The sequence below is a fragment of the Typopeltis vanoorti genome, chromosome 3 (assembly GCF_054136105.1).
Source record: "Typopeltis vanoorti isolate ZY-2024b chromosome 3, IOZ_Tvanoo_1.0, whole genome shotgun sequence".
NCBI lineage: Eukaryota > Metazoa > Arthropoda > Arachnida > Uropygi > Thelyphonidae > Typopeltis > Typopeltis vanoorti.
In genome coordinates, this window is record NC_143551.1 from 101,392,144 (window position 1) to 101,418,043 (window position 25,900).

The 25,900-nt window shown below is 34.0% G+C and overlaps 1 protein-coding gene across 3 annotated transcripts in view; it reads right to left on the bottom strand.

Moving 5' to 3' along the window:
- The window catches only part of LOC150108427 (uncharacterized), a 175,637-nt gene that overhangs the window by 141,971 nt on the left and 7,766 nt on the right, over positions 1-25,900 (bottom strand). For all 3 annotated transcript variants that reach the window (XM_090415837.1, XM_090415839.1, XM_090415838.1), the window contains exons 2-3: positions 2,975-3,114; positions 2,646-2,869 (exon numbers count right to left, since the gene is read on the bottom strand). In XM_090415837.1, the coding sequence (XP_090271963.1) occupies positions 2,646-2,869; positions 2,975-3,114 (364 nt within the window). The remainder of the gene's footprint in view (positions 1-2,645; positions 2,870-2,974; positions 3,115-25,900) is intronic.

Here is a 25,900-nt window from a genome sequence, read left to right on the forward strand (position 1 = left end):
TTTGTTAATAGGAACAGGAAATGCAAACAGTCTTAGCTCTGATAATCCAGTGACTTATGAGATTAAGATTAATCCTAAAAAGAGTTGTAAATCTAATACTAAAAATAGTGAAGATAATACTCCTGAAGATGTAAAAAAAATTGAAAATTAAGACATTGTAAAATCTCACATGATTAATGATGCATCATGTTCATTTTACAAGTTTTGTCTAAAGGAAAATATGTAAATAGAAATGTCATAATCTGTAAAATTACTAATAATCCTTTATATGTAATAATTTTACAAAACTTTGATTAATGAAATGTACTGGAATGACTTTTAATGGGATTATATTGATCAAGTGCATATAATAAACAACTAAGTTATACCAACTAGTTTCACCAACTAAGGCTGTTGGCATCTTCATGGTACATAACTGATGTAAGGTACTAAAAAGTAAAAAACTGTTACAAACTATAATCAACTGATTATAGTTTGTAACAGTTTTAATTATAATCCCATTAAAAGTCATTCTAGAGCTTTTTGGTCAAGAAAATTAAATGTTTTTTTAACATAATGAAATGTACGCCACATAAAGTGTGATGTCATCAAGTCCCAATGTTAATACATTTCCAAATATGGGAATTATGAAAGATATGGATGCATACTATGTGAAGTCTGGGCCCATATAAACTCTCACATCAGGAAGGAAAGTATCTTAGTGTTTTAGTCTTGCTCCTTCCCCGGGGTCCACCGCCATGTGAAGTCTATTGTCAGCTGCCGGAGCATCTTGCATGTGGAGGTCAGCACAAGTCATCATGGTGAGCTCATTGGAGAAAGCAATTTGTCGAATGGCCGAGGCCACCAAGTTGCTGAATAATGGAATTCATAGGTTAAAGAACATCAAAGACAAAGAAAATGGCAGGAAAGAAAGAACAGGCATAGAGATAGAAGAAAAGGAACATCAACAGTGTACACAACAGAATCAAGTAATGAAGCATATGGAACTCAACTCGTAACTACTTAGAAGGATATGTAAGTACTTCCGGACAATTCACATTATGTGTTTTGTTCCATACTCAATTGTGCTAATGAAAAATTCATGCTGTATTTGAATAAGTATCTAATATAAGAGTAAGCACACTGCTGTATGAAATGAATGTAGGTTAACGTAAGAATAAGTTCACAATTGGTATGTTTAGTATTGTAATGAGTAAGAGTGACTAGTAGGTCGTATTAAATTACATTTAGATTAAGAAATAGGAATGTCAGAATTGTAGAACTAAGCCGAAGATAGAATCACCTGTAATTATTTATGAATTGTAATTTCTTTGTATCCATGCTCATGTGGATTAAGTGGTATAAATTGATTTCTTTGTTTAATTAAATTAGTTTGTGAGACAACAAAAATTCAGACTAATTCCATAATTACAAATCTGCATGTATCTGACAAAAGAGAAGCAAGATATTTATGATATGCTAAGTAGTAAGATTAAGCCACGACTGATATAAGGTAAAGGTCAGAGTTACCAGGGAATAATATCTGCTTTGTCTTCATTTAAGTTTCTTACAGACTTACACTGAATGAATAGTTTAACTGGCGCAGTTGTAAATCAAATAAATTTGCTAAATTACAGTGTGAGCGAGAGTAAGAAAGCCAGAGCATAAAGTAAGAGTTTAAATATAACTAAAAGGTGTAGATAAAGACAAAGTGGAGCTATAACAGCTGCACATAATGGTAAATAGTGGAAGTTTCTCAGTTGCATTTCCGAGCATGCACGGAAGTGAAAAGAATGTTGCTAAGCGTTCAGCTGTTTGAAGGGGAGAAGAAAGGGAACACAGGAGAAAAACTGTGATATTTCTGTCTTCAATATATGAAGAATGAACAGAAATTAGGAAAAAAGTCAGAAATGGAAGAATGAGACAAGTGAAGGTTTTTTAGTCATTAATCCATATAATATTTATTTCAGTTAAAGCTGAAAAGAACTTTACTGATTTCCAGTTCATATAGAAATGGGCATTGTAAAGTTTGTTTATTTAAAGATTCTCAATCTGATAAATGATTTCTAACAGTTTGCACTGTTTCAGTTATTTCTTCATCCACTTTCATAAAGAAGGCAGAACTGTTCTGAAGTGACAAAACTGTTGATAAGATTTTTTAGTTTATTCAAGGTTTTTATTTTGGTTATAAAGTGTTTGAAGACTCAATTTCTTAATGGGTTAAATAGGTTAAGTTACATATGCAATACCCTTGGATACAAGCCTGTGTGAAAGCTTGATTTGGAGTTTAGTTCATGTTTTCTTTTTATTTTCAAATTAAGAGTTCAATCACTCTGATTGTGAGGGAGTAATTTTACTTAGGATACAACTTGATAGGATTACATGCACAAAGTAAGTAAAAATATATACACCCCCCTCCCACCACCACCACAAACACATACATAATAGCCTGTTATATATGTCACTGCTTCACTAATAAGTGTTTATATGACCATAGACATCTATAAATCCAGCTGAGAATGTTATTACATTCACTTGTAGATTATGCAATATTTAACTCAAAAACAGCAAAATACTCATGTCTGAAGGTTTTAACTACATTAACTACTTTTAATAGTACAAGTTAAATACAAAATAATTAAACTATATTAGGTTTATAAACATACCAACTGAATCAGAAATGTCAGCTTCTCCTCCCATTATTTTGCGCAAAGCTGGTTCTCCCCAAGGGTCATATACTGCCATAACTAATACTGCACAAAGCTTTGCTGATCCATCCACAAGAGGACCCAAAACCTGACTACACTGACTAAGAACTTTAGCCATTCGGCGTTTTAATGCATGATTCACTACAACCCACTGTGCTGACAATATTGTTAATGAAGTTTTCCTGTTGGAAAAAGAAAATTTTTAATATATTTTTAACCAATTAAAAATTTCAAATAATCAAACATCTCTTATTTTATCTAAAATACTTTTCACCATGAATACATACCGAAACAATGCTTGAAAAATTTCTGAAATTCTATTAAGGCTTCCTCCTTTGTCTGCTACTGATGCCCATATGCTTATCAGAGTTGTTACCCTTGCCTCAGAATTTGGATATGTGGGACTGTCTTCTACTAAAGATAGTGCCTATTAAAATAAAATTTATTTTTAAACTATAATGATTCTTGTATAAAGCAAAAATAGATCAACAAGAAAAGCTTGTGATTAACATATTCAAGCTAGTGTTGCATGCAAAATGTCAGACATGTTGCAATACCAGCTTGAATATATTAATCACAAATTTTTCTCAGTAATCTGTCAATACATGGTAAACAATGCAGTATGCCAGATGGTAAGAAAGGTTGTGACTGATATACCAGCACAAGTTACAAAGTGAATCAAATGGCTGGTTAGATACTAGTAGGAATTAAGTAAATGGGACAGAGGAAAATATATATGGTCTAATATTATATGCATGGTGTTCTTCAGGCTATGCCCATTTTACAGAATGCAAAAATCATACCATCCTTCTAAGATATGCCAGCTAACTTACCTTCACCTGAAAATTGCCTATAAGGGTCTCAGTATCCCAGATTGGCACTGAACCTACTTCTTTCCAACTAAATGTAATGTAATATTTGAAACTATGCATGCTATGGTGATGTAAATAGAATTATGGAGGTGTTCAGATTATGCCCAAGCAGATAAGACTCCGAAAAGACCGGAACCATGTCAGTAAACCGAATGCATTCTGTGGACAGTCTGTTTTGCAAGAAAGTCAGAAACATTTATAAATGTTTCCGACTTTCTAGATGGTACCAAATGGACTAAAGGGAAGGAGATCTAAATCATTTACAATTTTTTAATATTGAATGTTTCAAGTTAAACCCTTACCATCAGTTTTAACAGTTTACATGATTTTTAAAAATGTATTTCTTAAGAATTTATTAACTAGCAAAAGTGGGAAATGTCACTGAATTGAAGAACATCTCAAGTTTTAAAAGAATTTTTTTTTTAAATTAAACAAAACTAAAATTCTTTGAAATAAGATTTCCCAATGAGAATCAGTTCTTAAAAATATATCCCAACCTAAGGACTGACATGTGATGTTTTAATTAAGAAAAAAATGTATGAGACAAGATAGTTTTTTTTTTTTTTTAATTAGTTAGCTTCATGAAGTTTATTTGACCCCAGCCATCATTCAAGTTCAATTTCCAGCAAAAACCAATGACGGATTTTTGTTGCGATTTCGAGAAGCTGACTATCTTGCTTCCTCTGCGCTGAATCAGTCATGTGCCAGCTGCCGGCACAGTTGTGGAGTAAAGACATATTCTGACCCCATACAACTACTTACATGAATCTTATTAAAGTGATATTTTATTTCGATTTTGTATTTTTAAGCATATTTTCTTGTTCTAGTCACAATGATCTGCAGACACTGCTGTGTAATATGTCCGAAATCAAAGGATCATAAAATAAGGTCAAAGGTGAAAAATGTCTGAGCTTTTGTTGCAATGAGCATTCTTCAGTAAAATGCAATAATTGTATGGAAAATTAAGACCGAATAAAAATTTTCATAATTATTATAAAAATAAAGCAATATTAATGATTTGTTTATTTCATTTTACTCACCATAACCTTATAATAAATAACAATATTTCATGAGAAATATTGAGGAATTAAAGAAATATCATAATTTTAATTTTGGGGTTAAATAGGCCCCATGCAATTAATTATGTAACAAAAAAGTGTTACTAATTAAGGATTAATCAATTCCGTGTGAAAGGTTGCAGAACCTATTTCACATAAGTGCCATTTATTGGCAAGGGTTAAAGATGAAGGAACCTAGTGATAATTTTTCTTGAAATGCTAGAGGTTGCAATAGTTGAAGCTCTTCAAGAAAACAGATATGTGGAAGGAAAGAAGATTAAGTGAAGTTTTACTTGGCTGTAAAGAGATGCAGCAAGTCCCCCCACACACACACAAAGGTTACAAAGTGAACTGTACTTGACAAGAAATCACACTCTTGTTTTTATTTTTCACTTTCCCTTTACCCTTTGGACAAAGGAAAGGTGTAACATTTGACATGTCAACTGCCATGCATTATGGAAGGATCACTACCCAGACAGATGTTAGACAGCCACTGCTGCCCAGTCTTTAACAGGCTTAGTGGAAAGCAGAGGAATGATGAATTCCAGCTCAGTAAAGCAAGTACCTAAAGAAAAGACAAATGGCTAAAATTGATGAGACATCGTGGTTATTACATAAAATGAGGTAACCATCTATGAGAAAGTGCACATTAGTCAGTGAGAGCTGGACTACCCTCCTCTGGACATCATCAAGAATTTTGTGAGATCCATGTTGTACAGTCCCAGAAGTAAGCACAACATTCTCAGGTTGGGAACGTTTCAGATTTATACAGAACAGGTATCTAGAGCTATGACTAGATATGATAGTGGATATGACTAGATAGTCCTAGTGGACTATGTCATAGTTCCCACTAGGACTATATCATAGTGGATACTAAAGGTGTCTAGGTTATTCTCACACCACTGAAGAATGGTATGAAGGTCTATAAGGAACCGGTAGATCTTGAAGCTTGAGATGTTCAGACACTGAAATGTTTGTCAAATGAGAAGCAACAGCGTATACCATCAGAAGCAATTTATGTATAGGAGAAAGAGAATAATAATGTATAAAACAAAGACTTGGAACGGCATTCTATCATTATCACTTCTATGCCGTGGAGAGGTTTTAAGAAAGGTAACTATCTGCCAAGAGATGTACAGTAATCAACCAAAAAAGTAAACTGAATAGCTAATTACAGAAAATGGAACTGAAAACTCGCTTTCAGATAGAAAACTCTTATAAAGATTCTTTGCATCCCGGATAGGATTCAAACTCAAGTCTTTCCAACAAAAGGGTACCATCATCTATATGGACTGAGATATAGAGGATCTCCAAGTGAATATCAGGTGGTTTAAGAAGGGCACTTTACCTTGTAATGCATTTCTTAAAGCAGTAGTTCCCAAACTTTTTGATTCTTGGTGCCCTTGCTGAATCCAGGTTTTTCCAAGGCGCCCTCTGTCAAATTTTAACAAGTACACTTTGCGAAATAGCGAATAATTTTTTTAAATTAAAGAGTTAGGTAAAAATAAATAAAACACGTATTTAAGATCACAAAAAAAAAAGTAATAGAACAAATTCAACTAATTATCATTAGTGGGATGGATGAGTATGTTGATCACTGCACATTTTCTCAAATCTTGGAATCAAACTGGACAGAGCCACCCTCATTTCCTTCTCCACATTGATTTTTGCGCGATACTTAGTTTTTATCACAGTGACCGCCGAAAATCCATCTTTGCACAAATAAGAAGTCGCAAATGAAATTAAAATTCTCTGAGCTTTTTCACTCAGAAGGGGATATTCATCTTTTACTGATATCCAAAATTCAGTTAATTCCATGCTACTAAATTTTGTTTTCAACGTATTGTCGCAAGACAACTCAATAAGATTCTCTCCTTCTGCAGCAGCAAATTCAGATGGAGCACTGGCATTAAATGGATCTTGAATCCATGCAAATATTTCGATATTATCATTTTGAAAATATTTCTCAAACCAGGTGTTAAGCTGTGATAAGTGTTCTTAAAAAATGGATATCATACCTCAAGAGAAATCAACCTCCATTGGAGGTCAAAAACTGTTGCAACAACAAGGGGAAACATTCTTTGCCTCCATCTTCATTCATTTTTCTTTTCCATAGTTTGTTTTTTTAATAAAAGCTGAAATTTTCTCAATCAACTTTAAAAGGTACATGTTGCATAAGCCAGACAGGAGAGATTTAGAGCATTCATCTTTTCAAAAATATCACATAAGTATGCTAGTTTTATCAAAAAATCTTCATTCACAAAATTTTCGGTATACTTGTGGTTTTCCTCTTTAAGAAAAATATAAATTTCTTGTCGCAGTTCAAACGTACGAGACAAAACATTACCACGAAAGAGCCATCGCGAAGTGCTGTAGAGCAACAAAGACGTGTGCTCGGATCCCATATCCTCACATAGTTTTTTGGAAACCTTGCCTTCAACGGCCGAGTTTTTAAAAAGTTTACTACATTCACTACATATTCTAAGACCTGGTTCAATGTAGGACTTGGATATTTTGACACGAGTGCTTCCCTGTGAATGACGCAATGGGTCCACAGTGCATCAGGGGCTTTGCTTCGAATAAGTGCCTGCAATCCTCCATAACAGCCAGACATAGAACGAGCACCATCAGTACAGACACCAACGCAACGCACTTAGTCCACTTCAAATTATTTTTGGATATAAAAGTATCAAGGATCTCAAACGAGTCTTGAGCCTTAGCACCAGCAGTGATACTTTTACAAAAGAGAAGGTCTTCTACAATGTTATTACCATCTATAAACTGTACATAACAAATCAAGTGAGCATCATTATTATTATCATCTGTGGTCTCATCCAGCTGCAGCCCAAATTCCTCACCTTTTATTTTATCAATTAATTGATCATTGAGGTCCTTCACTATGTGCTGTATTCTGAGACTGATGGTGTTATTGGACAAAGGCACTTTTGAAAGCAGCTTCCCAGCAGACTCACCGATCATAATGTTCACCATATCTACAGCAGCCGGTAGAATGAGTTCTTCTGCGATGGTATGAGGCTTCTTATATTTTGCGATGCTATGTGCCTCCTTGTAAGATGTTAGCAAAGCATTGCTTAGTATTGACGCCTGCTTATAAAAACTATCTTTTTTTTTTTGTTGATTTAACTCTTAACTTCCTGGTAAAGTAGTGACGAGATATACTAACTATGCTGGAATGATTGGTTTCTAAATGGCGTTTCAACTTACTTGGTAGCATGCAATCTGGTGCCAAAACTGTCACACACAGTACACACTGCGGCCTCCCTTCACCACTGACCTCTGTCGACGTAAAACCAAAGTCCAAATAACTGTCATCATATATTCAATATTTATGCTTCTTCACACTCTTGCCACTATTTGACGGTGTGTCCGATTTATTTTCTCTCTCACAACGCTTATTACTGTTTAGTAAAAACCGATCCATTTTTAAAAATACATACAAGAGGAAATACTTCAAAATCTTCACTTGACTAAATTACAACAATATTCAGTTGATACAATCTCAGAAAACTAATTCAACACTAAGACTGCACGAAAGACAGCTGGCTAAGACAGCTATTTATATACAAACAAAGTACCGAGAAAGTACTAAAACAATAGAGAAACTTAATTATTTAGAGTGCCATCTAGTAACCATTTGTAGAGGCTTCTGCAAACAGTTATTACTAAGTGAGTTACTGGTTTGCACCAGGTCCACTAGATGTCGCATCCTATCCCATTGAATTGAAAATGGAAATAAAATTATGAAATTAAAATTAATGTGGGGGAGGGGGAGTATTTCTTTACTTATATATCCTGGTGATGCTGTGACATATATATATATATCCAGGTGATGCTGCAACAGTGTAATATATCGTCACTACTTTATACGTTCCCCTTTTTATGCTCTAGATTCCTAACTTCTGTATTCTATACTCCTTCTACCCGAGAGCAATGGAAATATTTATTTAGATTTATGACTGCGCCATCCATGCCTCGATATGGTGCAAGAAATATAGTACTTCCAGAAGGTTATTAAATCTTTCACAACAAAATCTCTTTATCATCCCCAAGTTATCAATTTGCTTTCCTGGCCCTATAACTCTCTATCTCAAAAAGGACTCTAATAACCTTGGCTCCCACTTTACAGATCTGAGTTTATTTTTTTGAATCAGTGCATTGCAAAAGACAAAAAAATGAGACCAAACCATTATGTACTAATATATAAACAAAATTTAATTACTGATCTAATAGTTACTATACAATACATGAAGTCAAATCTTCATTCATACAAGAAATTCATTAATCTTGAATAATTAATCAAATGTAATACTTAGTGAACTCTCTTATTTTCTTCTCTAATTAAAATCTCAGATAATGCCTTCTACATCACAAATACTAAATATTATTCACACAGAACAAGAAATTTCTAGGTGCGCATTAACAATCGTAATTAGTCATCAACCATGCACCACACACATTATATGACTCTTAGATTTCTCATCTTAAAGACTTAGTTAATTGACTGACAATCACATTAGCATATTTCATTCCCTTTGATTAGAACAGCTCTATGATGTGATAATAAGTAATTAAATTAATACACATTAATCAAAGGAAATCTTAATTAGTCCAATCTTTCTTAGGGAAATTAACTACGCTCACGTTACATCATTAATAATTTTTACACAAATCTACGAGCATTTCATGTACTTTAAACCACTATTTTTCTATATTAAATAGTTCAACAGTTCCTCGAGGGGAATTCTCTTAAATCACAAACATAAAATAATTAACATTCAGACTCACGTGGGTCTCTGACCGTCTTGCATATGCCTTCCCTCCTTGTTTCTTTTCCTTTTCTTTTCCGAGGCATAAGGGGTTTTTTCTCCATTCCGTGTTTTCTTCTTTTCCTTGATGGGAGTCACAGGGTACTATCGAGGGATCGCGTCAGCTATCGGGATACTGGATAGGTTTCCTCCTGCATCTTGAACTCACCGCTGAGGAACTGCATAGGTCGGTGGGCATGCACGTACTCAAACAGAGCAGCAAGGCTTGAACCAATACTGCAAAATTTCCCCTTAGACTGTAACCTCCGGTTTATCCTTGGCTACGGACTGGAAACTCCCTTCATGGATGAACTCCCATCTCTCCCCTCCAGAACTAATTGACACCTCTTCTTCTCGACCTCTTGTGGACAGATCACACAAGATGAAAACAGGAAGCCCTTCTCAACAAAATTCCAAACCTTATATTCTCAATACCCCTGCACTTTGGGTTACGTTTATTGGACCCCAAATGTTCCCGTACGTGTCTTGCGCGCAGTTACGAGAACCCTGTACAACAGCACGTGATTGGCGGTTCTTGAACTTTCGCAGCCAAATCCTATTCTTCCCCTTTGATGTCCTTAATCCGGCTACATGACCTACGGACTTTCCGACTGATGGAGGCCGTCCCTTTTCAATACTAACCTTGAAGGTCACCTGCTACAGGACTCGTAAATACGTTTCAAAAGGAACTGTCGACTTACAGACACTACCCTTGGTTTCAAACATCCTACTTCTGCTCTTAAACAATGAGCGAGTTAATTCCCTTTGGGCTTATTTTGATCTTTATACAAAGTTTAAACATACAAAACATAGATACATTATATACAAGGTTTTTAAGGTGTGTTCCTACAGTAAAAATCGATGTACTAGAGATTTTATTAATTTTCGTAACATCGAGTTTTTACACAGCAGCTCCCCAGGACGCCGCAGTGCACACTTTGGGAACTACTGTCTTAAAGTATCTGGAACAAAAACTATGGATGAAGATAAGTCAACTGATGGACTGAAAGTGAAGCGCTATGTTATCATCTGAATCTTAGTATCTAAACTGCAAGATTGAAGCCTCTTTGAAAAGGGTAGAAAGATCACTTCGCTTCAAAGCTGTTAACAAAATTGTAAATTATTTGAAGACCAAGCACTGACAAATTGGAAATAAATATATCCCACTATTCTAGTGGCATATATTATTCGCATGAAGGAATCCTATGAGAATATGCTGTTTCTTAAATATATTAAAACATAATGAATATAAATGCAACAATTGCAGTGATGACCTCAATGATAGTGCTTTCAATGGGTATGCAGTTAAGCTTTATGAAATAATTGCTTTTTATGCAAGTGGGTGGTCGAGCAAAAAACCACCACTATGAAATTAAAAAATGGCAAGTTTAACAGCATGCTAGAGGTGAAGTGTTTTGCATTCTCCCTGATGAAGCTTAAAAAGAGTTCTCTTACTGCTGCTCCATATTATACTGGATTTAATAAAATAAAATAAAAAATGTTGCTAAGATTTTCAGAATAGTAATGGTTTCTGGCATTTAAAGTACAAGTTCCAAAGAATAAGCAATAAAAAAATTAAAGACGTCATCTTTATTAGTTCACAAGTTTGGATAACTTCATAAGTTGTAAGGATAATTCTTCCGATGACATCTGAAATGATATGGGGAAAAAAATTGGCAGTAACAACTTCACAAAGCTGTCATTGGCAACTATTTAGAACATGTTAAAAGTGACCATTACAAAGTTGTAGAATGCAAGCTAATATAGATCAATGGTATTGAAAACATCATTAAAGATCCACTTTCTGTATTCACATTTGGATTTTTGTTCTCCTAACTTGGCTATCAGTGATGAATACAACAAATGATTCTAACAGATATCTGTATGAAACAATTCTACAATGACACTCAGTGAAGTGAGTATGATTGTAATTCAATAGGCCTGCTGATTTATTGCAAATAAATGATTTCATGTCTCTATAGCTGTAAATACACAGATGCTGCTACAGACTTAGGTCTCGTGATGAGGACTGTGAGTTATACAAATAAATTTTGCGAATACAGTCACAGTGATTGCAGATTCTTAATCAAAGAAATCGGTAATGCTGGAAACCAGCATTACCGATTTCTTTGATTAAGAATTTGCAAAATAAGAATCTTAATGTAAGATGCTTAGGAAAACTGAAGGAAAGAGTGAACTATAAACATCCAGAAAACTAGATGTGTCAAGGGTGGCTGCAAGAAAGCTTAGAAGTATGCATTAAGGTGAGAGGTCAAAATTGTGATTGTAAAACAAAGAGAAAGGGAGAATGACAGTAAAGAAGAAGAAGAAGAAGAACACATCAAGAATGGTGGGATCAGTTCAGACAGAAAAGAATATTATAACTATAGCAGTGGAGTAAGGAATTTGATTGAGGAATCAATTTGGGCTGCTTATTTAAACTGGTCAGATTTTAAGAGTTACCTGATAATACTTATCAGACTGGTGGTTGGTTGTCATGCATGTTCAACTAATGTCAGAAGCATCAGGAATAAAACTGAGGAGGTCTTAGCATTAGTAAATGCAGAGGGAGCAAAAATTATTCACAGCGAGTTCTGGTTAAAATAGGATATTCTTATAAAAACAGAATATGATGGGTGCAGTTGAAGATCAATGAAGTTTGTCTGTTTTGGATTTACAGCTGAGGCAACAAAGACTATGAGACCAGTGTATTATGCTGTAAATTGGTTGTGTTCTTCTGATTGGTTTGTCTGTTTTGAGGGATGAATAACCTGAATTTCAGGTAGGGAAAACCCTGCTGCCTCCATACGAGGCTGGCTAACACGCCCTCAGTTGGTCAGAGAAATACTACTATAAATAATTACCGACTCCAACCAAAAGAGACATCTCAAAATTGTCATAATATCGGCGATTACAACTAATGATTTCATGGCTCTATGGTTTTAAATACACAGATGCTGCTACAGACTTGGGTCTCGCGATGAGGACTGTGAGCTATGCAAATAAATTTTGTGGATACAGTGACTATCTTTATGGATGATTTCAACTATGGAGATAATATACAGGACAAAAGAAAATTTACAGCAACCAAAGAAAAACTACCTTAAGCAGCACTTGTCTATAAATAAAGTGATTGTTGTCACCAGCTGCTGAGAATTATCATACAACTTCTTGGGAGCTTGGCAAATGAACTGCACAGGAGTTAAAATGGTTAAATAAAACTTTAAAGCAAGAGCTGCATAAATGAAAATATTTTCGATTAAAGATATCCAGAGAAGAGAGTGATCACCATGCTCAGAGAATAACAGCACAGGTGCTGAAGGAATGTGCAAAAGAATCAGCAATGCCTCTGGTTGTTCAACTTGAGTCTCAGCTTGAACACAATTTCCAAGGAGTGAAATAAGGGCAAGATAATCCGAACAAACTAGTCCTATTGGTAAATAATGTGTATCAGTTCAATGTTGCCAAGTTAAGCATTTCACACAAAATATTTATAACAACAGGAATTTGACTGTAAATAGTCCATAAAGCTGGAGTTCTGGTAATGATGGTAGGCAGAGTCAAAATTAAGGGGACATGAGGTTAAGTCATCTCAGTGACTAATTGCAATGTATAAGAAAAATTAATTTATTGGAATAAGGAAGCTATTTTCCTATATGGCTTTGATATGACCATATCTGGATTAATGTTTTTAGATTTTGTCACTTGGCAAAGATTATTGATGTGAATCTGGCTTGTTGAATTGTTCATATATGCACTGACAGAATGTAGAATGACAAGAGTTATATCAGGAAGTCAGCTCTAATTTAGAGACTCAGTTGCCACAGAAGTTAATGAGCATGCTAAATTTTTCATAAGTGCCCCACTAGCCTGCAACATCAAACTAAATGCTTGCTTGCAGACATTACTTTCCTGATTCTGACTTTTAGGAAGGAACTATGCAGAAACTTGCTGCTACTCCAGAACAACTCTGTATCAACAAGACAGAATAACTCCAGTTCAGATCCAGTCAAGAAGTAGAAAGGTATATAATCATCCCTCGACTTAAGTCCGTTCGAAGATATCTGTGATCCCATAAGGGAATAAATAACATTTTCGACTATACTTTGGAACAAGACGCAAGTGAGCATAAAGTAAAAAGGTTTTTATTTAGCAACAATGCATCATGCGCAGTGGCAACCTCCCTCGGCAGTTGGCAATCGGCACACATCTTCGACAGTTCCTCTATTGATTTTGTATTTGAGAAATGGGTTATTTGTGTATTTATCATTAAATATTTTGCAATGTTTTGTGCAACATGGCCCCTACAGGCCCAATCAAAAACCTAGTGAAGAATCACAGAAAAAGAGGCATGCAATTGATCTTGAAATGAAGTTGAAAGTAGTATAAAGCAACATGAAGCTAGTAAGCCCGTCAATGTGATCGCACATGACTTCGGATGGTCGCATTCTTTAGTGACGACCATTTTGGAAAATAGGGATAATATCGTAGAATCTGTGAAAGGATCTGCTTCCATTAAATAGACGATAGCGATGAAGCAATGACAGGGTCGTCCTATCGGTGATATGGAAAGGCTACTTGCATCATGGATAGAGGACCTGAACCAAAAGCACACATACTCATAAGCACTAGGACCAAAACCACTAAGGCAGTAAGTCTCTTCAACATGTTGAAGGAGAAAGTAGAGTCCGATTACAACTGTGAATTCAACGTTTCTTCTGGTTGGTTCATGAGATTCAAGCATTTTGCACTGCAATAACGTGAAAATGTATGGTGAATCTGCAAGTGCTGATGAGAAGGCTGCCAATGAGTTTGTGGAGGAAATGGATAAAATTATTATGAAGGAAAATTATTTGCCACAGCAAATATTTAATATGGATAAGATCTCTTTGTTTTAGAAAAAAAAAAAAGCTTGAACAGATATTCATCCACAAAAAGCTAAAAAATCTATGTCTGGTTTCAAAGCTCTTAAGACCGTATTATGATTCTGTTAGGGTGTAATGTGGCTGAATATAAACTGAAACCATTTTTGAAGCCTTCAAAAACATTAGGAAGCATACTCTTCCAGTTCATTATCAGAGCAATAAGAAGTCGTGGATGGCTCAAAAATGTTTGAGGATGTTATGCGAGTGAAATGGAAAGCTATTGCATGAAAGAATATGTAGAATTTAAAATTTTATTAATTCTAGATAATGCTCCAGGTCATCCACTTTACATCAGTGATCTTCACACCAAGATCAAGGTCATGTTTCTCCCTCCAAACACTACTTCACTGATGCAACCGATGGATCAGGGTCAGTGTTTAAGGCTTATTATTTACAGAGAACTTTTTCACATACCATTTCTGCCACTGAAGGAAATGATCAGACTCTCATGCATTTCTGGAAAGCATTCAATATTTATGATGCTATTAAAAATATTGCTGTGGCTTGGGACAAAGTGACCTCTCAATGTAAAAGGTTTGTGCATGATTTTGGGCATTTAAAAAAAAACACAAAAACCTTTGTAAATTGAGAGAAGAAATAGTGGGCCTAGCAAACAATCTGAATCTCGAAGTGAATGATGACGACATAGTTCAACTCATAGAAAGTGCTCCTGAAGGACCAATGAAGAATTGGTCGAACTGGAGGAACAACATGTTGCAGAAGAGGAAGAACAAAAAAAGGAAGAGCGAAAAGAGAAACAAGAGGAGGTAGTTAAACAATTCACAGTGGGTCTTGCAGAAATGTTCTCTACAGTTAGCAATGTTCTTAGAATGGTTGAAGACATGGACCCCAATATGGAACACCACTTATTAGTAGAAAGGAAAGTACATGCATTGCTTGCTATAAACAAATTTATGATGAAAAGAAGAAGAGAAATAAGCAAATCACATCGGACATTTTTATATAAAAAAACAAAGGTTACACCAGAAGAGCTGCAGCCTGATCCTTTACATAGGATAGGTAATGAAGATGTGATTGTGGAGGAAGAATTGGTGATTATTCTCCTGTTTTACAGTGGCAGTAATGCACAGTACAGTTTTATAAGGTTTAAAAATTAAAATGACAGTATACTTATTACAGTTAAGTCTCTAACCCCTATAACTCTGTTGATTTAATGTATCGAGTTACGTCCTGCTGGATGGACAGAACCCGACGTAAGTTGAGGGATGACTATATAAGTTTCAGAAGGCACAATCAGAAAAAAATAACAAATAATTAAAAGAATTTTCATTAAAAAGTGGTGTTAAGCCTTAGAAGTCCTAGATATTGTTGAGGGGAACCTACTTCCCTACACTGAAGATGAACTAACTTGGGAAATGGATTAAAAAAGGTGGCCTAGTTAAACTTCTAGTTGGCAACCTGAATCAAACCTGAAACTGTTCAATAATACAGTACAAAATGTATCAGTCTGCAAAATAACCTTTGGTGGGCAAGAGCAACATACAAAAAAGTCAACTCTTATTTCTTCAACTCACAACATTAAAACAAAGGAATCAAATTCCAGGCAACAGAACTTTTTCACTGTGATGGTGGTTGATGCACATAGACAAATATGTAATTGCCAAGCAATAAAAAGAGAAAGATAATTAACACCCTGTATATAAAAAAGAAACTACTGTAGTAATTGTGTGTGTGTGTGCGCGCACGCGTGTGAGAGAGAGAGAGAGAAAGATAATTATATCTGACGACAAATTATATCCTTATATAAAAATTTTCTGAAACTAGGTTTCATGTTGCTCCTGATTTAAAACAAAAATAGCAAAGTCTATTGGGTGAGGGAGAGGCTAAATTAAGTCACTAATATAAAATTTTATATAGGTCATTTAACTTAGCTTCTGGTTGGCAAAGCTCTATTACCCAATAAGATTTTGCTAAGATATTATTTTTTATCCTTCACTCAAGTGTGAGCAAACAAAAATTTGCAAGTATCTTCATGACTATGCTATTTTTGTATAAAAGCTATTAACTTCACATCAGATAACTTCAGTATCCCATACCAGTCTTGATCTGTATTGAAGTGTCAGCTAGATGGGAGTTAGATCCATGGAGATACCGAGGCCTAATTCAATGTAAAAGTCACATTTTCTATATATAAATAGCAAAATGGTGAGCAAAATGATAAACACAATGAAGGTCAAAATCCGAGTGGTACACCATCCCAAAATGCATTTGGCAGTATACACACCTTAAGATGTGCTGTATGTTATAGGATACTCAAGTCAACAGCTTCTATATATAGGTAGGGTAGATGTGAAGATGCTTTGTGTAAACATTTGTTTGTTCATGCTTAGATGTGCATCCCACCCATGAAAGATTGTAAACTTACTATGACTTACTACCACTGGGCCAGTAAGGTAAAAGCAAGAATATAATATCTAGTCAAATATAATTTGCTTTCTGACCATACGAAAATACTTGCTACAACATATATATCTGTTTCATATGTTATTAAATGAACTTTGATTTTTACATGTGTGTGTCAGCTGCATCCTTGTGGTCCTAGAGGGCACAGTATCACAAGGATGCAGCTGACATATCTGGGTAACTAATAATTAAGGAATTGACAGCGTACACTAGAAATATAAAGTAAATAAACTTTAATATTAATTTTATATTCAAATTATATATTAAATTTATTTTAATTTAATATATACATTAGTTATCATGTATAACCAGCATATAAGCCTCTCAACAAGAATGACATATCTGGGAAGTGCTACACTGGTGATGCTGATCCCACAGTCTTTCAAATTTGCAACAGCTTCCGCACAGTACTTATGCTTTCTCCCAATTAATCCTACATGAAAGAATATAGGATTAATTGGCAGTATGCAGGTGCCAGGCACTTCATACCCTATTGGATGTGTTGAAAGATGGAGTTTGTTCTTAGTTTTGCTGTCTGATATGTAGTTTAAAAGTGATGTGAATATTACATTTTATTCATTTGGCTATCTTTTCAGATGTACCCAAGATATAAAACATAACAATTTTAATTATGAATTCATATTAATGGGAGTAGAATCAATATTTTTATTTCAGAGGCTTTACCAAATTAATGCTCTTTATAGTAACTCTAAAGTCTCAGCAAGGAAAATAATGTAAAAAGTTAAAAAATATATTCATAAATCTAAAAGCTTTCCAACTACAAAATATATCTGAATTACAGTCGAGGTCACAACTTTGCCACTGCATCCATTATTTCTAAACTAAAAATCACAGGGTATGCAATTTACAGTCTACTTCTTTCAACTGCTAACATGAGTTCAGATGGCCTGGTTTACATCCTTAACCAAGCTAAACCTCCTGATATTAATATTTCATAAAATGAAATAACCTAAAAATCGACACAACAATAAAAAACATTATAATCCAAAACATGTGAGATGAAGCTATAGTAATAATAAATCAAAGAATACAATAAAATAATAATAATAGTAATAAATATAATAAAAAGAAAAGATCATACTATTTTCTTATTTGATGTGCATCCCACCAATGAAAGATTGTAAACTTACTATGACTTACTACCACTAGGCCAATAATATTTGGAAATACTGATCTAGGGAACAAGCAGAGCACCTGAAATCTCCAATAAGCAGGATGATGATCTCATACCAGGTGATGAAATTCATTAACACATTTATAAATACCATGCCATGGGGTGATATAAAACCACAGCACCTGCAAGGTAGAGAACAGAGATGCTATTCCAATCAGCCAAGTAAACTAACAAATTTAATTTAGCACTGTTAAACCTGTTAGTTCGTATTTCCACACTTCCAGCCTGTTCAAATCACCCTGTAAATGCTATATATCAGTAGCATCAGTGACTGTCCTGCTTATCTTTGCATTATCAGCAAACTACTAAAGATCTCCTGTCAGTCCCTTTCCAATATCATTGATATATAAATTAAGCAATTAAGCAATTAAGCTACTGGTCACCTTAAATCTGGCAGACTCACAGACACCCCATATATCACTTTCTGATACTTATCCATCACCCACGCACAATGGCATAGCTGGGAGGGGGGGGGGGGGGGTCGGAGGAGGTCCATCCCGGGCAGCACTTTGAACTTTTGCAGTTAATTCTAAAATACAGTCTTGAGAACTCAGTTCCAAATATTGTAATACTACTGCGAATTTTCCTCACAATTGCTGTAAGTGTTGCTAGTTGTATGAGGAGTTTTTCTAAATAAAATTTGATTAAGAATTACCTACATTACTATGAAATAGACTTCGCCAATGTCATTGACGATTTTGCTAACAGAAAAATAACATTTTAGAATGTTGAAATTAAAGTTTTACTTCAAAAATAAACATAGCATTTTAATTTATTTCCCTATACGTCGTTCTGACTTTTTGTAATATTTTTGGTGTGTATTGAGAGGGATGGCAAACTCAGGGACCGCCCCAGGTGAAAACAGCTCTAGCTACAGCATTGCCCACGCATACATTTCATATTCTCCAGCCTATATAAAGTATAACACTATCACAGTATATTGATTCCATTTACCCAGCTCAACCATAACATTATATACAATATCAGCAAATTGCTGAGATGTGATCTCCCTTTAGTAAACCCATGCCGTTCCTTGCAAAGTATTGCTTCTGTGTCCGCCCATTTCTGTATACATACTTTTCCATGTACAGAAACAAAAGAAATAGAGCTAACACTAGTAAAAAGATCTCAGAAAGATTTTTGAGAAAACCTGATTAATAAATTAGAAGATATACATGGAAGACAAGACATCGTCTAGAAAATATTCAGGAAATTAAACAATGAAGAAAGAGATACAACACAGACAAAATGCAAGAGAACAAATTAAATGGAAGAACTAAAAGAAGCAATAAAGGTATCAAAAAATAGAAAATAAACTGGATTAGATGGTATAAATACAGAGTATTAGAAGTATGGTGGAGAATATTTACATCAAAGATTCTTAAAGTTAATAAATAACTGCTGGAAAAAATGTGAGGTCCCATGAGATTGGTCAAAATATAAGGTTATATCAATATTTAAGAAAGGAGATAGAGATGACTGCAGAATTCAAGAGGAATAGTTTATTATATACGGGTTAAAACATACAGTAAAATTTTGAATAAAAGACAAATATTGCAAACAATCCACTCTTGGAAGAACAAAGGAATTTCAGGGATGGAGGATCACGAATATATAATATGTTTAAAACCAAATTATTGAAAAAAAGATGAAAATTTAATTTGAGACTCATTTGATCTTTATGGATTATGAGAAAGCTCTTGATAAAATACACAGAGAAGAACTATGGTGTATAATGAAAAAACAAGGATATCCATTACATTTAATTACATTGGTTGATAGGAGAAAAAGAGGGGATATGATAGAAACATTTAAGTTGCTTATTAAAGGATTTTATAGGATAGATGCAGTTTCCTGTTATAAAATATATAGCAGAATTTTAAATAAACTAATAAAATATTCTTAAGATGTTTAAAGCCTTTGGCTCTTCATATGTCTAATATTCTGAAGATTTTATTTTAGAAGTGCAAAATGGATTTAGAAAAGGATGATCATGATAGATCTCGTCTTTTGCCTAAAATAATAATAGAGAAAGAAAGAGAATACAACTTAGAAACACATATTACATTTATTGACTTTGAAAAAACATTTGATAAAGTTAAAAGTATTTTATTTAACATATTAAAAAAAAGATAAATACCAAATAATATTCTAAAAACTATCATAAGTATATATGAAAATAATCAAAAACAAATAAGATTAAATTATGTAGTATCATATTCGAAGGAGATAAACTAAGGAGTCCGACAGGATGTCCCTTTTAGTAATTCCTGTTAATATTTATTTAAATGAAATTATAATAAAATGGAATAAAAATTTCTATCAAGGTATTAAACTTTCTCCTACTGTGAACTTAAACACTCTCCTTTTTGCCAATGACCAAATAATAATTACAAATTCTGAAGATAACTGACAGAAAGCTACTTTAAATCTAAATGAGATAGCCAAAGATTATGGTATGATAATATCAACAGAAAAATCAAAAATTATGGCCTTTAAAGGACAAGATCCAGTAAAAACTAAAATAGTAATAGACAACAAGATTTTAGAACAGGTGAATTCATTTAACTACCTAGGATGTATGATTACATATGAAAATGAAAAAGATATAAACCTAAAATTGAAAAATATTTTAAAATAACAGGTATAATTAACTCTATATTTAAATCAAACCTAGTTCAAAAACAAACAAGACTAAAAGTATACAATACATTAGCCCTACCAGTGCTAATGTATGGAAGTGAAATCTGGACAATAAAACAAAAAGACAAAGATTAATAACAGCTGAAATGAAGTTTATGAGAAAAACTGCAAAGTATATTCTATTTGATCACAAAAGAAAACGAAGAAATGAAAGAATTAAACCAGGAATCAGTAATAGAAAAAATTAAAAAATATAAACATAAATGGATGAAACACGTTCAAAGAATGAAAACAGAAAGATTACCAAAACAAGTCTTAAATTACAAGCCATTAGGAAAAAGAAAACAAGGACGTCCTCTTAAAAGATTCAACGATGACTTCTAAGGCCGGAACAGGCCACTCTTGGCCTAAATCCTTGATAGGCATGATGATCTTTTATATCACAATCTTTAAATACTTTCCTTATATATATATATACACACTAGGGGGGGGCTCTGCACCCCTGGCGCCCAACCTCCCTGAGTTCTGGGCCTGTAAGCCGGTTCTCGATTGTTTTGAAACGTCCAACGAATTGTTGTCTCATGAAGGCAAACACATTGTTGGACGTGAAACATTTCAAATTTCGGCTTATCAGCTTAACCCGGCTCAAAACAATGAAGAGACAAAAAACGTGACATAAAAACGTTTCAAATTTCGGCTTATCTTTTTATATATATAGAGTGGATATGCACACACACACATATATAAATACACACACACACACACACACACACACACACACACACACACACACACACACATCCAACTGGGCTATATTACTAATATTGGCTGATTTATTAAACTGTAAAACTATTCACACATATAGCTATTTCCTGATATGCTTATATGTCAATTCAATTTCCAAAGTTACTCTATTTCTAGACAGTTGAACTTCTTGTATGGCTGAAAAAATTTCGCATTATTTCAAATTATCATTCTGCTACAGTAATCACTGTTTCCTTAATCATAAATTAAAGATGCCAAGAAATTATATTCTTGGTCTCATCCAAGTGTAAGCAAACAAAGTTTGTGCATGAAGTAACTTCATGACATAACTGCCTCAGTATCCCACAATGCAATGCACATATCCTTACAGACATGTATAATGCTATGTATTATGGGAAGGGTCACTACCTAGACCGAGAGGACCTTTATTGAGGTCTCATGAATTCTGCATTACTTCAATCTTGGTATCACTTCTGGATCTTGCTCCCACTGACGAGATTCACATTTTTAGCTATTTACATTTTATTGTTGCAGGTTTTAATACAATCTTCTATTAATTCTTTATAAGTGATTATTTCATGTTTCTTTATGGATTTTATACATGATTTTTTATTTAGCTACTACTTCCATACGATCCAATATACTGTACTACAAGTTTTTAATTAACAACAACAGAAGAATGAAGAATAAATTACACCTTACCCTCGATATAGTCCCAAGGTATGTTTTTACCTCTAGTTTTTATTCCTTTTTTTCCCTATTGATATATACTGGTACACACATTCTATAATTTCTATGCATTAATCATTATAACACAGGATCCCAGCCAATGAGGTTGACTAAGTGAGGTGTTCCAATATATAAAGCTTGCTATTAAACTTTTCAGTAATGCAAATGAGGAGCATCATGAATAAATTTCAATATAACTATATATAGAAAACTATGACTTCTGCTCTCCCTCTCTCTCGTGTTCATTTAATTGCAGTCTCTGTGACAAGTGCCTTTTTGTGCTCTTTGATGGAGATTTGAATTGTGTGAAATATGAAAGCTTAATACATACATAATTTATTTTGTTTTTATACGATGTGAGTTAGACTAGATCTGCTAACACTGGTTAATTCTTCAGCAATATATATATATAAAATGAAAAGCCTATATTTCTACCCACTGCAGGGTGAAGGCCTCTCCCATTGTGGGAGGTTTTGGGTGTACTACATCCATGGTGACTCAGTCCATATTGGGAGAGTGTCACAAACATCCATGCCTACATGGGATTTGAACCTGCAGCCTCTTGGTTGGAGAGTGAATAGACTAACCACTTAGCTAACCGATATATATATATATATACACACACACACATTTTTATGTATATGGTTAATGTATATTTTTATATATACATTTGCTATATACAGTATAGCTACATATAGCAAACTAGGACTACTGCTCTCTCTCCCTTTTTGTGCTTTGATGATGGAGATTTAAAATCTGTGAAATATCAAAAGCTTAATACATTACATAATTTATTTTTTTTATATGATGTTGAGAGTTAGCTAACACTAGTTAATTCTTCTTCAGCATTTTACCTGTAGACAAGTCATTTTCAGGAGTAATTTTGCTTGTTTGTTTGGATAGTCATCGAAACTGGCAAAATTATCTTCTCTCCAATCGACAACAGGATTTGAAGCTAGCATCAGATCTCTCTGGCATGGACTTTTTTTTTTCTTTTTTTTGTGAATGTCATTAGATAGCAGATGATTCTCATCATCTACTGCAAAATCACAAAGCTTGATGTAGAGTGGAGTTGGTTTGAAAAAAAAGTTTCATGTCCGAAAAACCACAATTACTATAAATGATGTCAATTTTATTTTATTTTATTTATTTATGTTTAATGTGAATCCCATCCACAAAGGCTATAAACCTATATGGCACACATTCTGGTGATCAAGAGTCAGAAGAAAAAGTGAATTCAGTGATACAGTGACCAATGACAAACAGTGATTTTATGAATGTTGAAATGCAAAAATAAGATGCATTCATACTTCTGAAGGTTTGCAATTTTTAAAAATTAATGTATTTTACTTATATTTCTTTGAGAAATATGTTTTCAGGTATTATTTATTAATTCATCTAGAAGAATTTTTTTTTTTCTTACTACAATTTTAAAATAATCCAATATTGTATTTAGGTGTTAAATCCTTGAATATGAATCAGTCCTGAATTACATATGAAACAACTAGTCCTATGAGTCTACCATATTATGTCTGTGAACTGCACATTTCTTCTGAGATACATCTCAATACAATATTTAGGTTCGATGAGATAGCCAAATTTCCAAGAGGAAAAGTGAAAATTTGGCAGCTACGGATGATATATGGAAAATAAGAAAGGATATGAAAGAGTTACTAAAAGAAGCAAGAGAGAGAGAAGAAGATTATGTCTCCTGATGGAAAATGACAGGAGTGAAGTGAGAACAGCCATATCTGAAAACAGCAAGTGAATCAATGCACAGGTTGTGCAGGAAGAAGTTTGTAGGTCTATGGAGTGAATGTGATAAATGAAAAGTACTTATATATGAATGGCAGCTTGCACCCAAGGCTTTGGGCTGAAAAAGATTGCAAGCTGTGCTCTGGTGGGACTGCACAACAAGAAATTAATGAGACTTAAGGATTTAATTATGACAGTGGACTGGGAATTGAAATTCAGGGGATATTACGAAAAATATAAGGCAAAACAGCAAAGGATCACTCGGATGTAGAAAAACACATGCATGTAGTAATTTCTCCTTTAAAAAAAAAGCTCTGATATGACAAAAACCTAAGTTATTAGTTATTAAAGGATTTTTTTTATAGAAAAGATATAGAAGAAAATTTTCATCTATGGAAAATTTACTTCCGAGGGGAGAGAACAAGAGAGACCCTGGCAGTTGAATAACAGTGTGGTTGGCAAGGATGTGACACACAACTTTTTTTTTTTTTTTGCTTAGCAGTAGTAAATAAGTTGAATATGGTGAAATTGGCTACCAAATGTTGTAAGTGCACTGCTGATGAATTTAAGGAGAGGTATAATTAGGCACTGTGAATAATGGTTAATAAGAAAAGTCTCATTGACTATGTTATTGTTGATAATAATATGTTCTCCCTGGTGCAGGACACCAGAGCATACAGAGGATTTGAAATTGGAAGCAATCACCATTTAGTCTTGAGCAGGATAAAATTGAATTTCATATTGAAAAGAAGAACACAAAAGAAAGTTTTAAAGTGAATAAAAGTTGAGCAGTTCTCAGATATGAACTGTAGACTAAAATACACAAACATTAATCAAGAAAAAATGAAAGTTTGAGAACAGGAACCAAACCTTGGAGATTCAGTGACAAACCTTGAAGAAAACACTGATTGATTCAGTCAGAGAGGTATGTGGTGAGGTTGCCTGCAAAGATAGGAAAATCAGAACTCCATAATGGACACGGGAAGTTAAAGAGGCAGTGAATGAAAAGAAGAAAGCATATCAAAACATATGCTCTTAGAGATAGAGATCTTAGAGATACAGAGACAAATGTAAGAAAGCTAAACACCAGCTAAACAAAAATCATGGAAAGACTGGTAAGAACATAGAAAATAAATATCAAGAAGGTGGCATGATATTCTTGAGGTTGTTGAAGAAGCTCAGAAATGGAGGAAAGAGTGCTGTAAATCAGCTACAAGTCTGCAAGATTCCCTGACTTTATTGATTGACAACTGCATTGTGAATGGAGAATCTATAGAACAAGTAAAACATTTCAACTACTTAGGCATGATTTTTGGTGAAGATGGTAAATTAAATATGGAAATAGACAACAGAATCAACAAAGCTGGTATGGTACAAAGTCAACTGAATAAATTTATATGGAATAAGAGAGAAATTAGTCAAAACACTAAATTAGCTGTATACAAGACAGTGTTCAAACCAATTTTAACTTATGGCTCTGAGAGCTGGGTTAGAAATTAAACACTTGACCAAAGACTAAAGATATGAGAGTCCTGAGAAAAATTAGATGCATGAACAGATGGCATCAATGGCAATAGCATATTAAAAATGAGGATATTATGAAAGAACTTGGCATTGTCAGCATCCATGAATGCATTAGCAGAGCAAATCTCAGGTGGTATGGTCACTCAAACAGAATGGGAGAGGAAAGGTTAGCAAAACAAGCGTTCTCTGCCAGGTTGGCAGAAAAAAGACCCAGAAGAAGACCAAGATATAGGTGGAATGATATGGTAAAAAGTGCCTTAGAAATATAACATCTGAATGTTGGCATCTTGACAGGTAACAAGGATTTGGAGGAAAATTGTAGATAGGAAGTCAGTAATTGATGTAAATTTTTCATGTAGTACTATCATATCCTGTACACCTTTTGAGGGTACAAAGCAGGAATCTGATGATGAATAATGGTTAGTATAGACCACCTACAATAAGTCTTAGGAGTTCATGATGACTATGTAATAATAATAATAATATAGCATGCATAA